This window comes from Kryptolebias marmoratus, linkage group LG3 (assembly GCF_001649575.2).
Source record: "Kryptolebias marmoratus isolate JLee-2015 linkage group LG3, ASM164957v2, whole genome shotgun sequence".
In the NCBI taxonomy this organism is placed as follows: domain Eukaryota; kingdom Metazoa; phylum Chordata; class Actinopteri; order Cyprinodontiformes; family Rivulidae; genus Kryptolebias; species Kryptolebias marmoratus.
In genome coordinates, this window is record NC_051432.1 from 28,988,070 (window position 1) to 29,000,267 (window position 12,198).

At 39.9% G+C, this 12,198-nt stretch overlaps 1 protein-coding gene across 1 annotated transcript in view; it reads right to left on the minus strand.

Moving 5' to 3' along the window:
- Nucleotides 1-12,198, minus strand: part of sorcs3 (sortilin related VPS10 domain containing receptor 3) — a 205,812-nt gene that overhangs the window by 9,779 nt on the left and 183,835 nt on the right. Inside the window, exons 19-22 of the mRNA XM_017433896.3 lie at nt 9,304-9,490; nt 4,552-4,685; nt 4,063-4,186; nt 3,482-3,594 (exon numbers count right to left, since the gene is read on the minus strand). Of these exons, the coding sequence (XP_017289385.1) occupies nt 3,482-3,594; nt 4,063-4,186; nt 4,552-4,685; nt 9,304-9,490 (558 nt within the window). The remainder of the gene's footprint in view (nt 1-3,481; nt 3,595-4,062; nt 4,187-4,551; nt 4,686-9,303; nt 9,491-12,198) is intronic.

A 12,198-nucleotide genomic window follows, 5' to 3' on the forward strand; every position in this document is an offset into this window, starting at 1 on the left:
GATTGGTTGCATTAACCTTTGAGGGAAGCTGTAGGGGAGTACCATCACTGCTAACTGTGAAATGAGAGGAATGTGAGGGAGGCAGCTGAAGAATAATATAAACCTCCATTACTTAATATGTGATCAGGAGCGGCAGCTTCACTGAAACGAGCCCAGGTGAGGAGAGCAAAGTCATGACCTGAAAGATTCAGTGCCGTTGTTACACCTCTGTTTAATGGACCTTGACTTTAATTGTGAATTTTCCTCTCTTTCTCATCTCCTGTTTTTTATAGTTGGGGAGTTGTTTACTGTGCTGGAGAGTTATCAGTTAGGGTCAAGCCTCTGACGGAAGCAGAAGTTCTCTGGCATAACAAAACGGAGGAAAAATAAAGCGTCCTGTCAACACTTGGACAATATGTTGGTCTGGAAATGAACTGGATGTCAGCTGCAGTCATCTGAGCAGATCTTCAGTCTTTTCACAGATAGAGAGCTCCTGATATCAAACTGTGACAGGATATTGTCAGAGGATAAAAACAAACAAAAGTGACAGTTCCGCCACCGGTGTAATATAATAAAAAGCACATTTTCGCCTGGTGTTTTCATCTGATTTTTCACTTTTAGCTGGATCATTAAAGGATTTCTTTTCCTTTTACCTTTGCAACTCCAATAACATTTTATGAAAGGATGGAAAATGCAGATTAAAAACAGGATTTCTTTTATTAATTGCAAATATGAGTGCAAATCATTCAAGTCTTATCTTATTACCATCATTTTGTTTGTTTATTCTTTTATTCTTACATTTCAGACTACAAAACAAATAAAAAGCTGTTTTTCTTAATGTGATGTTTCCAATAATTGAATATGGCAAATAAAAAAAAGTTTCAGGATATTTTTACCCATTCTTCCTTCAAACATGTCTTAAGGTGTCCAAGAGTACGAGTCGTTCTCGTCTAATCTTTGCTTTCTGAATCTTCTAACATTCTTCATGAGGAGCAGATAAAATCTGCAGGTTCAGGTTCAGGAGATTCTGGACCTGGTCTACCTGCAGACTTCATCTGCAGATCTAACAACACTTTTATAAAACATTTCCTCAAACTGGAGATCCTCTGCCTTTCTTTGCTCCACAAAGACTGTTTTTAATTGATGATCCTTTATATTGTATATCAGATTATTACTGCAACCATTTTAAACATCACTGGTTTTATATAAACATCATTACAGGCCTTTAATGGAAGATTGATGCATTTCACCAAATAAAAATAATGTTGACAAAACAATGAAATAATCACTGCTTTGTTGTTTTTGTTTAAATTACCAACCATTGCATCTTGTTTTGTAAATTTCAGTGTTATAATCAGAAGCAGAGTCATTGAATGTGCAGCTTCCTGCTGCACTGAAACTCTGTAACTCCAAAATAACCCAAGAAATGAACAATGAAGTTCTCCTTATTAAATTGCAGCCATTTCTTATTCTTGCACATATTCCTCTTTCTTAATGAGATACCAGCGCGGCGACACAACAGAGAAGACAGACGTTTGTGCTTTGAACACAGTCACAGCAGTCAAGTGTAGGTGGGAGCTGTAATGTAAAGGAGCAGAAACGCTGTAGACCTGTCAGGATACAGTGTGAATTGTTTTTATGTTTCATGCTGTGACTTCTTCCACTGTCTGCTCATTTTAACAAGGATTTACTGATTAGTGAAACTAAAATTCTTAGTTGCTGCTCATGCAGCAACAAAATATCAATATGAAAATCTTTCTGCAGGTTTTACTGTTTTAAAAATCTGATTTTCATGTTTTTCATCCGTTTATCTTTTTGAGTACAAAATGTGACTTCAGTGTCTCCATCTCCATCTTTTAGAAAAAAATCTCATGTTTTCCCATTTATTTTAAAATGTAGAATTTCTAATTTTTTTAGCAAAAAGAGCAAGCGGCAAACAAGTCTTGGCCTTAATTGATCTTTTTCTCCCAGACTTGTTGGAGAACTTTTTAATACCACACAGAAACCCTGGATTTGGTTATGATTTCAACAAAAAAAGACAAAAAAAGCAGGTTTGAAAATGAAGAGTGTTCAGAAATTAAGGTGCCAAAAAAAGCAGCATATTCAGAAATAAAGTGAACCTATTCTTTAGAAGAAACAGAATTTAAAATACTGACAATAAGTGACTTTTTTTTTTTTTTAAGAAACGTTGAAGGGTGAAAAATACAGCTACTATCTGAAGCTTCAACATCAACAACTTCTTTTTTCCTCTAAAGTCTATCAAGAACTTGGGACTTCTTTTACAAATAATCTAAAATGACAAAACACAGATGTTTTGTTGTGTATAAGATGAGTGAAGATTCTGTAAATAAAAAGTTTCTTTGCAAAAGGTTTGGAAGGTTTAACAGCTTTAAGGTTTGAGCGTGTGACATCATTGCACTCGAAGTTTAACATTCGCTGGTAAAATCTCCACAAACCACCAAACTTAAACTGTGATTGTGTTAAAACCGTCAAAAGATCTCAAAACACCAGATCAGTCATGCAAAGCCCAACTTTGATAGTTGTTTCTGCTGTGAAGTCTGAGCTGTAGAGTTTCAAACAGGTCTGAGTTTCACCTCTCACTGCTTTAAACCCCATTGTTTTCTACAGGGACAATTTTCAGTTTCATTTTTGCAAATTTAGTCTACATTGTGTGATGTTCTGCTACCAGAATTTGTTGTATGCTTTTAACAATTAGTTCTCACATTTTGATGGGGTTTTTTGTGGGTTTTGCCAAAGCTGTGAGAGGAGATGCAAACTAACACGTGACTGAATATATGTACATCTATGTAAAAACTGAGAAGCAAATCTTGAATTCACCTGGTATTTAAATTTCAGAGGGATAAAAGCACAGGAAAAGATAAAACAACTGGCTCAAAAGCATGAGTTGGAGTTTGGGGTTATGGAGGTTGCTCATAAGATCCCTTTTTGTCGTCATGAAATATTTCTCCTAAAGCCTCCACCTGCAGCCGCAGTGCTCAATATGCTGCTAAGATGGCTTTGAGCACGGCCATCAAATTCAGCGAGCTATTCATGAGCTGTGAATGGGAAGATGAGTAGCACTTAACAATGATAGGCGAGCTTCCCCCACACACACTTGGAGCACTTTAACCCCTCCTACGATCGAGTGCGCACAGTCACATTAGACACAGTGACAGCTATCGTTACTCTTAGGTCTCCACCAAAACCCCTGTGCACAAAGTTCTGAGATAATTTTATCTGAGACTTTTGAAATTAAGGAATCGGCGCCATCATGAAGCCATCCTGGGAGTGAAGGAAAGCAGAGGCGTCTTCACACCTGTCTGATGATGAATCGCAGGGTGGCCCGAGGGCGTTCTCTTGGCGCATCAGTGAGCTTGGAGTATTGGGCAGGAAAGGAGTATGGGAGATAATTGTAAAAGAGCAAGTCGAGTCAGAAAGAAGGACAGACGGTAAGGCAGAGATGGACGGAGGGAAGAAAAAAGACAAAATGAAAATCACTCACTTGGAGCAAAGCCTTCTTAATTACTCTCCCCACGTCCTGCCTCCACTCGGGGATGTCTGGGTTGAACTCGTCCAGATTAGGAGAGAAAGATAAAAGCAGAGATTTGAAGAATTCTGTTGAGGAGAATCAGAGGGAGAATCAGCCATTAATTCAAACCGATCTGAGGCCATTATTCTCAGGGAAATGTGCCAACTGTCATTTTGCTCAACTTCAGTTTCCAGGTAGTTAACACTTGATAAAAAGAAGAGACTTTCTCATATCCTCCCCAACACACACACACACACACTTTCCTTTGGCGAAATGTTCAAGATGCACTTCTTTATAATTAGAAAATGACACTGCTTCACGCCAATCTTTCCTCCGGTCATAAATCCTTGCATTTTACAGATTCTTGCTGCTCTATTCTTTCATAACGAATTAAGACATTTTCTCTAAAGTTTCTAACCAGAATGTGATTAGTTCTACTCAGATGAAGAAGTTACAGACTGGCAGCACAGATAGCTACAAGTTAAAACATTTTCCACCGGTGTTGGCACGGGCTGACATTTATTTCCACTTCCAGGAGCGAAGTTAGCACTGACCTTTGACAGCGATGGTCTTGGTGTCCTGTAGGATGGTGCTGCCTGCAGACACTTGGACGGTGATGGTGTGCATTCCCTCACTTGTGAAGGTGTGTGAGATGCTCCCGTCCAAAGTTATCACCGGCTGCAGGCACAAAGTTTGAAGAGATAAATTCACCTTCTTTTGCATGTGGCACAACAGTTCTTCATCATTCAGATGAAGAAGCTTGTACAAAGAGCCCAACTGAGTGGACAGGAAACAGAAATGTGCATGCACTTATTTAAAACGATGTATCATATCTGATAATTAGAAATGATGAGATGTTTGTGTTTTTTATGGCAGCATCCATGTGACATTATTAAACTTTGGTAAAACATAAAACTTTGTACAAAAAGTGAAACCTAATGAAAACTCTGCGTCTGACAGTTTGAACTGAGAAAGTTCCTCGAGTGAGAAATGAAACTTCTGTTGCCTGAATCAGTCTGTCCTGAAAGTGTCCACCGACGTACCTCTGTGTTGTTGCCCAGCCACCAGAAGTAGGTGACGGTGCGTGATTGGCTGGGTAAGACCACTGCTGAGATGTTCACCTCCTTGTATCTGATGATCACAAACGGAGCAAGAAGCTGGACGTGCTCCACTGGACCTGCGGAAGAAACCCAACAAATGAGATGATCTCAGACAAATCAGAGTTTGCTTTTCATTCAAACACAGAAAAAAAAAAAAATTCAAACTGAAAGCACAAATCCCAAACACCCAGAAGTTGTGAGGCTCATTTCTGAGAACTAAACTCTTTAAATCTCATGGCTTTCAGCTGACAGGGAGCTGCAGTTTGTTTTATTCACAGTCCAACGATCTGCACCTGAGGTGAAATAATAAATAATTCAGAGGTGGGAATCTTCACATGTTAGCTCTGCTGTAAACTATCAAACTGTCCAGGTTGTTCCTCTTCATCTTTTCAAAATGCATTCTGGGATACGATCCACCACGCACCCCCGTCATGAGAAGAGGATAAATACGGAGGAAAAATGAACAGATGGAAACATTTTGGGAACAAATGCACGTCCAGAAATGATTACATTCAGGAAGCCTTAACCTGAAGAAACAGAAGGAAATTCTGTTGGAGTTTTAAACATTTTAATCCATCTGACTGTAAACTTCTCAACTAACTTGGAAGTTATTTCTATAGGATTTGAATTAGACAGGAAGAGGCTTTTATGTCTTAACTTAAAACTGAATAATAAGTTTCAGATTAAGAGTAATGAGTCACTTTAGTTTAGAGCTTGACTTTTTTAAAATAATGGTTGTTTAGTGATTTTAATCTGTATAATTGGTCACCAAGCATCATGCTGGCAGGTGTGCTGAGTTTATGGAATAAATAAAACATACTGTATTTCACAATATGGCCGCCACAGCCAACCAACCTTAAAAACACAAAACTGCACCAGTCAATTTCACAGATGTTGAGCTACAATTTAGTGTGGTAGTAGCTGAGACTGATCCCCGTCGAATACCCTGAGGGCTATCGGATTGTGCAACAGTTTTGATTAAAACAGTGGTGAACAATCAGGATTGCTACTTTCATCGTGTATGTTTGAGTCAAAAAGTTAATTTTCTTTGCCACACGGCAAAACATTTCATCAGGAAACATCTACTCAGCGACACTCAGGGAATCAACTAGACTTTAGTTGGATCGCAGGTTTAGGAGGTAATTAATTAAATTTCCCATGATGAAGATTCATCCTGCAAAGCTGGTTTGTAAAGCTCGACACCCCCACTGCTGCTTATTTTCAACGACCCGTTAAACTGTGCATTAAACTAATCATCCAAAATGTAACCATCCTGAAGAGGTGGCAGAATTTAGATTTTAAAGCCGTCACTGCAGGAGACATGAAGTCTCAGTTTGACACTAAAAACCTGTTGACGACATCATGTATTTTTAACGTTACCTGACGCAGTAAAGCCACAGACCTCCCCTTTAAGAAGTTAATGGGATGTGACGGGGGCACTGGTAGCTTCTCCCTAATCTGAGGGATGAAGTTTCCTGCTGTGGACAGATGTAATGCACTACTTACACAGAAAGCCTCCAATGAAATGTCTGCAGCACTGTGGTCTGGGCTGCTTCCTCTCATCCGCTTTAACCAGAACTAATCTTTATCCCCACTTTCAGATGCTGTGTGTGTGTGCATGCGACCTGTATGTTTGTATAAAGGTGAGAAAGCCTTTTGGTATTAAACAGACACAGCCATGAAAGAGTTGTTTATGTTTGTGGTGTTCCTCCCTGAATGTTACACCACGTCTATGAGATAAATCCGGCTAAGATTACTGCTGTCAGACATGTAATAACACAGAGCACGCTGACACATCACGATGGCAAGAGGTTAAATTAGAATAGATTGAACAAATCAGTGCAACAACATCATGACAGAGAGACAATTTAACACTTACTAAAAGCAGCTTGTATAATTCCCACAGAGTGTTAAAACTATTTTATTGTGTCTGAGCAGAGCTGCAGAGCATGACAATCGTGTAATTTGTTATGTTTGCTGCTGTGTGAGACTCGCTCCACTTTTAAATTAGCTGCTGTTCTGGATCTGGATTCTGATGAAACATCTATTAACTGCAGTGGACTTGGAGGCCTTTCTCGGTTCCCCTCCTCAGGAAAACATTTCACAGATGACTCTTTGTATGACTTCCTCCAAAGTTGTTTGTGTTTATCACAACTAGAGCATCAGACAGTCCTGTGTATTGATCAGTGAAGTTTGCTAATGGTGAGTTTAGCAGAATAAACAGAGTGGGAGTCATTTCAAGTTATGTTATTATTGGAAATATAATTCTCAACCCATTTTCCTGGAAATCCCCCTTATTGCATAGACGAATACCTCCACACCTCCCAAACATCCGGCCCAAGAAATGGAAAAGAAAAACAGGACAGATGTGGATTCTCATAGTTGGTAAGAACCCTTCACCCTGATAGATGCAGGGTCTCAGGGATGAACTAAGATCAGTGGGTCATCATCAGGGTCATCTGGGAGGAATGTGGCCGTGTGGGGCTGCAGTGTATGCAGAACTTGCATCCTGCGCTCACTGGCATGGCTCGGTCATTAAGAACCTGAACCAGGACTAGCCATGTTAGCCTTCCACCATCAAGCCCACACCACACTGTCAGCGCTCCAAGTACTGGAAGTTATTAAAACTCATCACACAGCTGCAACAGCTAATCCATGCTTTAAACAGCAGCTCAGCTGTTCTGCGTTTGCTGTTTTGGACACAAAGCAAGAAGCACTTGTTCTCCTTGTAGACAGATATGCTGGACAAGGAAGAAAAATAAAACCTGGATGTGGATGAGGTTCTGCAGAGTTTACTGCTGAAATAATGGTTCAATATTGTTGTCTCTCTGTTATTCATACAAGCAGCATCCATTTCATATTATCTACAGTATTGCAGAGTCTGACTGGGATGTGTGTAGTTTGTAAACTATGACAAACTGTGTCATTCTAGTAAATGTAGTCAAAACACATTAGATCTGTTGGGAATATTTAAGTTTCTTTGCCAAGTTAGAGTCAAGCAGGTGAAGCTGGAGCTCCTGAAGAAGTTTCTCTTGTTTCTGGAGCAGCAGAGTGACAGTGTGTCAGAATCAGGTTGTTCCCGTTGACCTGAATAAATGGTTCTGAGAGGCTTTTAAAAATTCAACAGATTGGGACAGATATGGTAGCGTTGTGCTGATGAGGTGCATCATGAAGCGAGAGTCATGTGGGCGTATCACTGAGGGAACGCAGTGAGGGTGTAGGACAGAGAACATGGATAAAGCATTGAAGGATCTGTTTGGTGAGTAATTAGCAGCATTATGATTTGCCTTCATGTTCTAATAGGTCAGAGAGTCAAGCAGGATTGTGTGAAGGGACCCAACTTTGATAAGATTTGATTTTTGCTCCTTTCAAGTAGATGAAACAAATATTTTTTTTAAAATATTAATTGATACCACATTGAGCATAAGGGTTTCAGAACATTTTTAGCTTTCATTTAAGAGACCAGTAAATTGTACAAAAACATTTGCTGTTAACAGTAAACTGCAGGCAGTCGTGTGTTATTATGTTTTCTGCTAAAAAAGACAAGTTTTAAAGTCTGTAATATTAACTTCAGGAGTATTTCTGTCCCCCACAGAAGTTGAGCTGTAAATGGGTTTAACAAAATGACAGCCTAAAACCAGGCAGTGATGGGTGGAAATAATTTATAAGAAAAATAAAAACCTTCCTGTTGTTTTAATGCAACATTTCAGCAGCTTGAAAGATCACACGCTCCATACTTTACATCTAGAAGTATACAGACAGTCTCATCTTTGAGTGCTTTACAGGTAAATGAAATGTGGTTTTCAGCGACACACTCGTCTTTCACACAGCATGATGCAGTTGTCACCATCCTGACACCTGCTTCAACACGTTGGGAGGTAAATACAGACCTGAAACAGTCAAACCCTGCTGCCTGTGACATTAAATGTTTCCAAAAAACACGAAGGACTAACATGATTTAATGAGAAATTAGTCTTATGCAGATGAGATGGCAGAACCATGAGTAAAGGTGGAATCTCGCCGGGCTGCGACTGTTGGGAGACTAGCTGATGTCTCAAAATTAAGAAAAAATCTGCAAATCTTTCCATTGAAGTCTCACTAAATTGTTTGCTATCAGTGAGCTGTGAAGCCATGTTTTGTGCAGCTAGTTTATTAAAATTAGGGCCTATTTTTGTGTTCACAGTTTGCAAACCTGCATTCTTGGTGGTGCATATTATTTTGTTGTCCATCTCTGCCCACATCATACAGCAGCTGCCTCCATGTTTATGATTTAATCCACCGGAGTACATTTAGAAATGAAGATGGGCAGATGTAGTTTTAAGATTATTTATCATTGGTGCGGTTTCAGGCGTGAACCTTTGTCTCTGATGTTCTGTCAGAGAACGGGGGTAAAAACACATTTCTAACACTCTTTAGATGATGTGGAGACATCCACAAGAACTTTGACTTTTTTTTAGGAGAAAATTTGTCACACAAATGTTCTGAACATGTTTAAAACTCAAAGGCACCTTGTGAGACATCCAAGAAATCTTCATAAATGCCAACTAGTCGCTGCCCAGTAAGATACCACCTAAAGACTCAATGCGGTTCAGAAACCTGAATGAAAGCGAGGAGAATGTTTACTCCCTTGAATAGATTTGTTTTTAAGTTCTCAGCCTGCAGAAAGGAGCATGGGTTTTATTTGAAGGCACTCACAGATGATATGCAGGAAGAGAGTGGTGGTGTCATAACCCAGGGTGTTCTCTGCTAGCGCGGTGACACGAAATATTCCCGCAGATCTGTAGATGTGTTTGATTCCCTCCTCGGTCCAGCTCAGGTTGGAGTATGAGACGGCTGTGCCGTCGCCAAAATCCAGCTGGATGTTTGTCCGCAGGGAGTCACCCTGAAACGGAACAGCAGAACTCCAGTTTACTGGATGATGAAATAAAAAGACTGAAAAACCTGAGGTCAGTTTTATAAATCTGTTATTAAAATCCATCCATTATCTGTCTCTTCATAATAATACATGTTTAAGTTTAGTCCCACTGTGTTGAATACTTTGGTTATGAAACAGCAGTTAATGCACTTTCCACTGGACACATTCATAAACCTTACAACAGTCCTGAAAAATTATTCTCGTCACCTTCAGGGAGTCTTTTCACCGAAATAAATTTGTTCTGTCAATCATTAAGAGGAATAAAAGAAAAATTAATAAAAAAAAGAAATCCAACTAAGTGACTGTACTGAACTGTGAACTGAGATTCTGTAAAGGCAGGAAAAGATAAAACATATTACAGCAGCTGTCCTCCTCAGAGCCGGTAAAAGACGAGCTGATGCAACACAGTGGTAAACATGTCACCACTTTTCAATAAAAGGCTTACTGACATTCAGACCTTTTAGTCTACTACATTTTATTTTCCCAGCTTTAAATAAAACATGGTTTAAAAATTTTGCAAAGCATTACAGTCTGTTTTTTGTTTTTTTCTTCTTGTTGTTTTGACGTTTTACAGAGTGGATGTGTTTTCTGTAGCTGATTTGTCTGAGTTTGGTTGTGTGCGAAGGAGGAAAACAGAATTTTTTATGCGCCGTTTTCATCCAGCCGCCCGTGTTTGCTTTGCAGGGAGTGTGAGTCTTCAGCTGCATGCTCGGTTTCCTCTGGCTTCCTCTGGGAATCACATCTGCTGCTATCTGAGGATCGGCACACACCACGGGTGTTGGTGACTCGAGCTGCTGCGAGGTCGGACTCTCAGACCGTCCTTTGGCACGAAGCCAGCACAGAGCTACTGGGATCTTTGTTTGCAGTGCTGCATTAGAATGGCATCTTTATCAGTGAATACAATAAAACAAAAATAAACTCACTGTTCTTTCTTCTACTCTTTGTGTTTCCGTCTGTACCTGGGTCTCTTGTTTGTGTGCATCAAAGTGTGAGGCTCAATGGGATGTTTCCTGTTCCCCTGCCTGGAGGATGATACTTTTAATAAGTGGATGGGAAGAGCAGGAAACAGCTAAGGCCACAGTTTAACTGTGGGTATTGTTAAGAACTGTAATGAGCTGGCACACAAACACGACTCTGGCTTGGTGTCACACAGCTCCTCTCGGTGTCTGCAGAGCCTTCTGTGTTCATGCTCTGCATGAGCCACACTGGGACTCACTCATCTACATGAGAGTGACGCTGACCCGTCTCTAAAATGTCACTCTTTGTGTCCATGTGTCTCAGAGGGCTGAGCAGATCCAAACATTTGGCGGTCTGGAGCCTTGAGGCTGGGATGTTGCTGTTGGTTCGCAGTGACAGCAGCGTTGTACAGACTGACAGGGGTTTGGATACACAAGGCCAGCGTTTGTTAAGGTGCATGTCAGACCTGAACCTGCAGTGTCAGTGTGATGTGGAACAACAAAAGAACAATGCTTCTGGTTTTATCTGCAGCAGACAGACCAGATACCATGTTGTATTGTCCAACAAAAGGTTATTACTTGCATTGTATAAAAAACAAAACAAGGATCCAAAAATATAAATTTGGAAAAATACTGCTGAAAAAAACTAAAAGAAACATTTCTGAATCAGAGCTTCTAGGACATGCTTCTGCAGCCTTTACAATCAGAAGAGCCTTTTTGTCATGAATGGTGGAGAAGAAGATGAATCCAGTGTGCAGACTCATCTTAGAAATTAAATTTATTTATTAAAAAAAAAGCTGACGAGGCAGCAACAAACAAGACAAACAAAATTCAAGACTTTTGCAGACATGAGAGAGATGTGAGCGTAACCAGACAGCAGGAAAAACAACAACCAAACCAGCGAGTGGAGGAGACGACCAGGTTTTAAAGGCAGAGGGTCATTAGAGGAAGTGGGCACAGGTGAGTGATTACTAACGAGGAGCAGGTGGAGATGGGCGTGGCAGGAAAACAAGTGACTGACTGGGGAGAGGTGAATAATGACAGGAAACAAACCAGATTAAACAAAGATAACTGAATAAAAAAAACTCAAACTGAAGCATGAATTGAAAACTCCAGTTATTGAGTTCTTTATAGTTTGCTGCTGCAACAGCCTTTTGTTTTGGTTATTAATGAAAGTTTTTCTAATGCCTGCATTTCTGGGTCTAACTTTACTTTAAGTTTGTTTTTTTTATTCAAAGCAAAAGTTCACTTCTGATTTTCATTGTTATCAGAATAACTCATATTCTTAAATTATTTGTTGATCAATAAGATGTGCAAACTTGCATAAATGTGTCAAAAATATTTATTTTTCTGGTGGATTTCAGAGCAAGCCAACTGCAAACGGGTCAGTCTGTTTTGCTGTTTTTGTACTATTAGGATCCTTCTGTCAAAAAAACGTGAATCTTATCATGCGTATATTGAAGAAAAACTGGTAAAACTGTCTCCTCTTATCAATGTTCTTAATATAATTTTCAATCTGAGAATCCAGAACAGAGGCAGTTATTGTAGGACAGGTGCACGGGGCCAGAGAAGGTCCTAACCCATCGGTAGGACCAGCGTGAACTCCTTTGTGAAAGGAGGAAGAGGGTGAGCACTGTGAGAGTCACACAAAATGACCTCCAGCAGGCCGCTGGTGTGAAAGCCTTTGAACAATCAATCAGAAACAGACTTCATACGGGT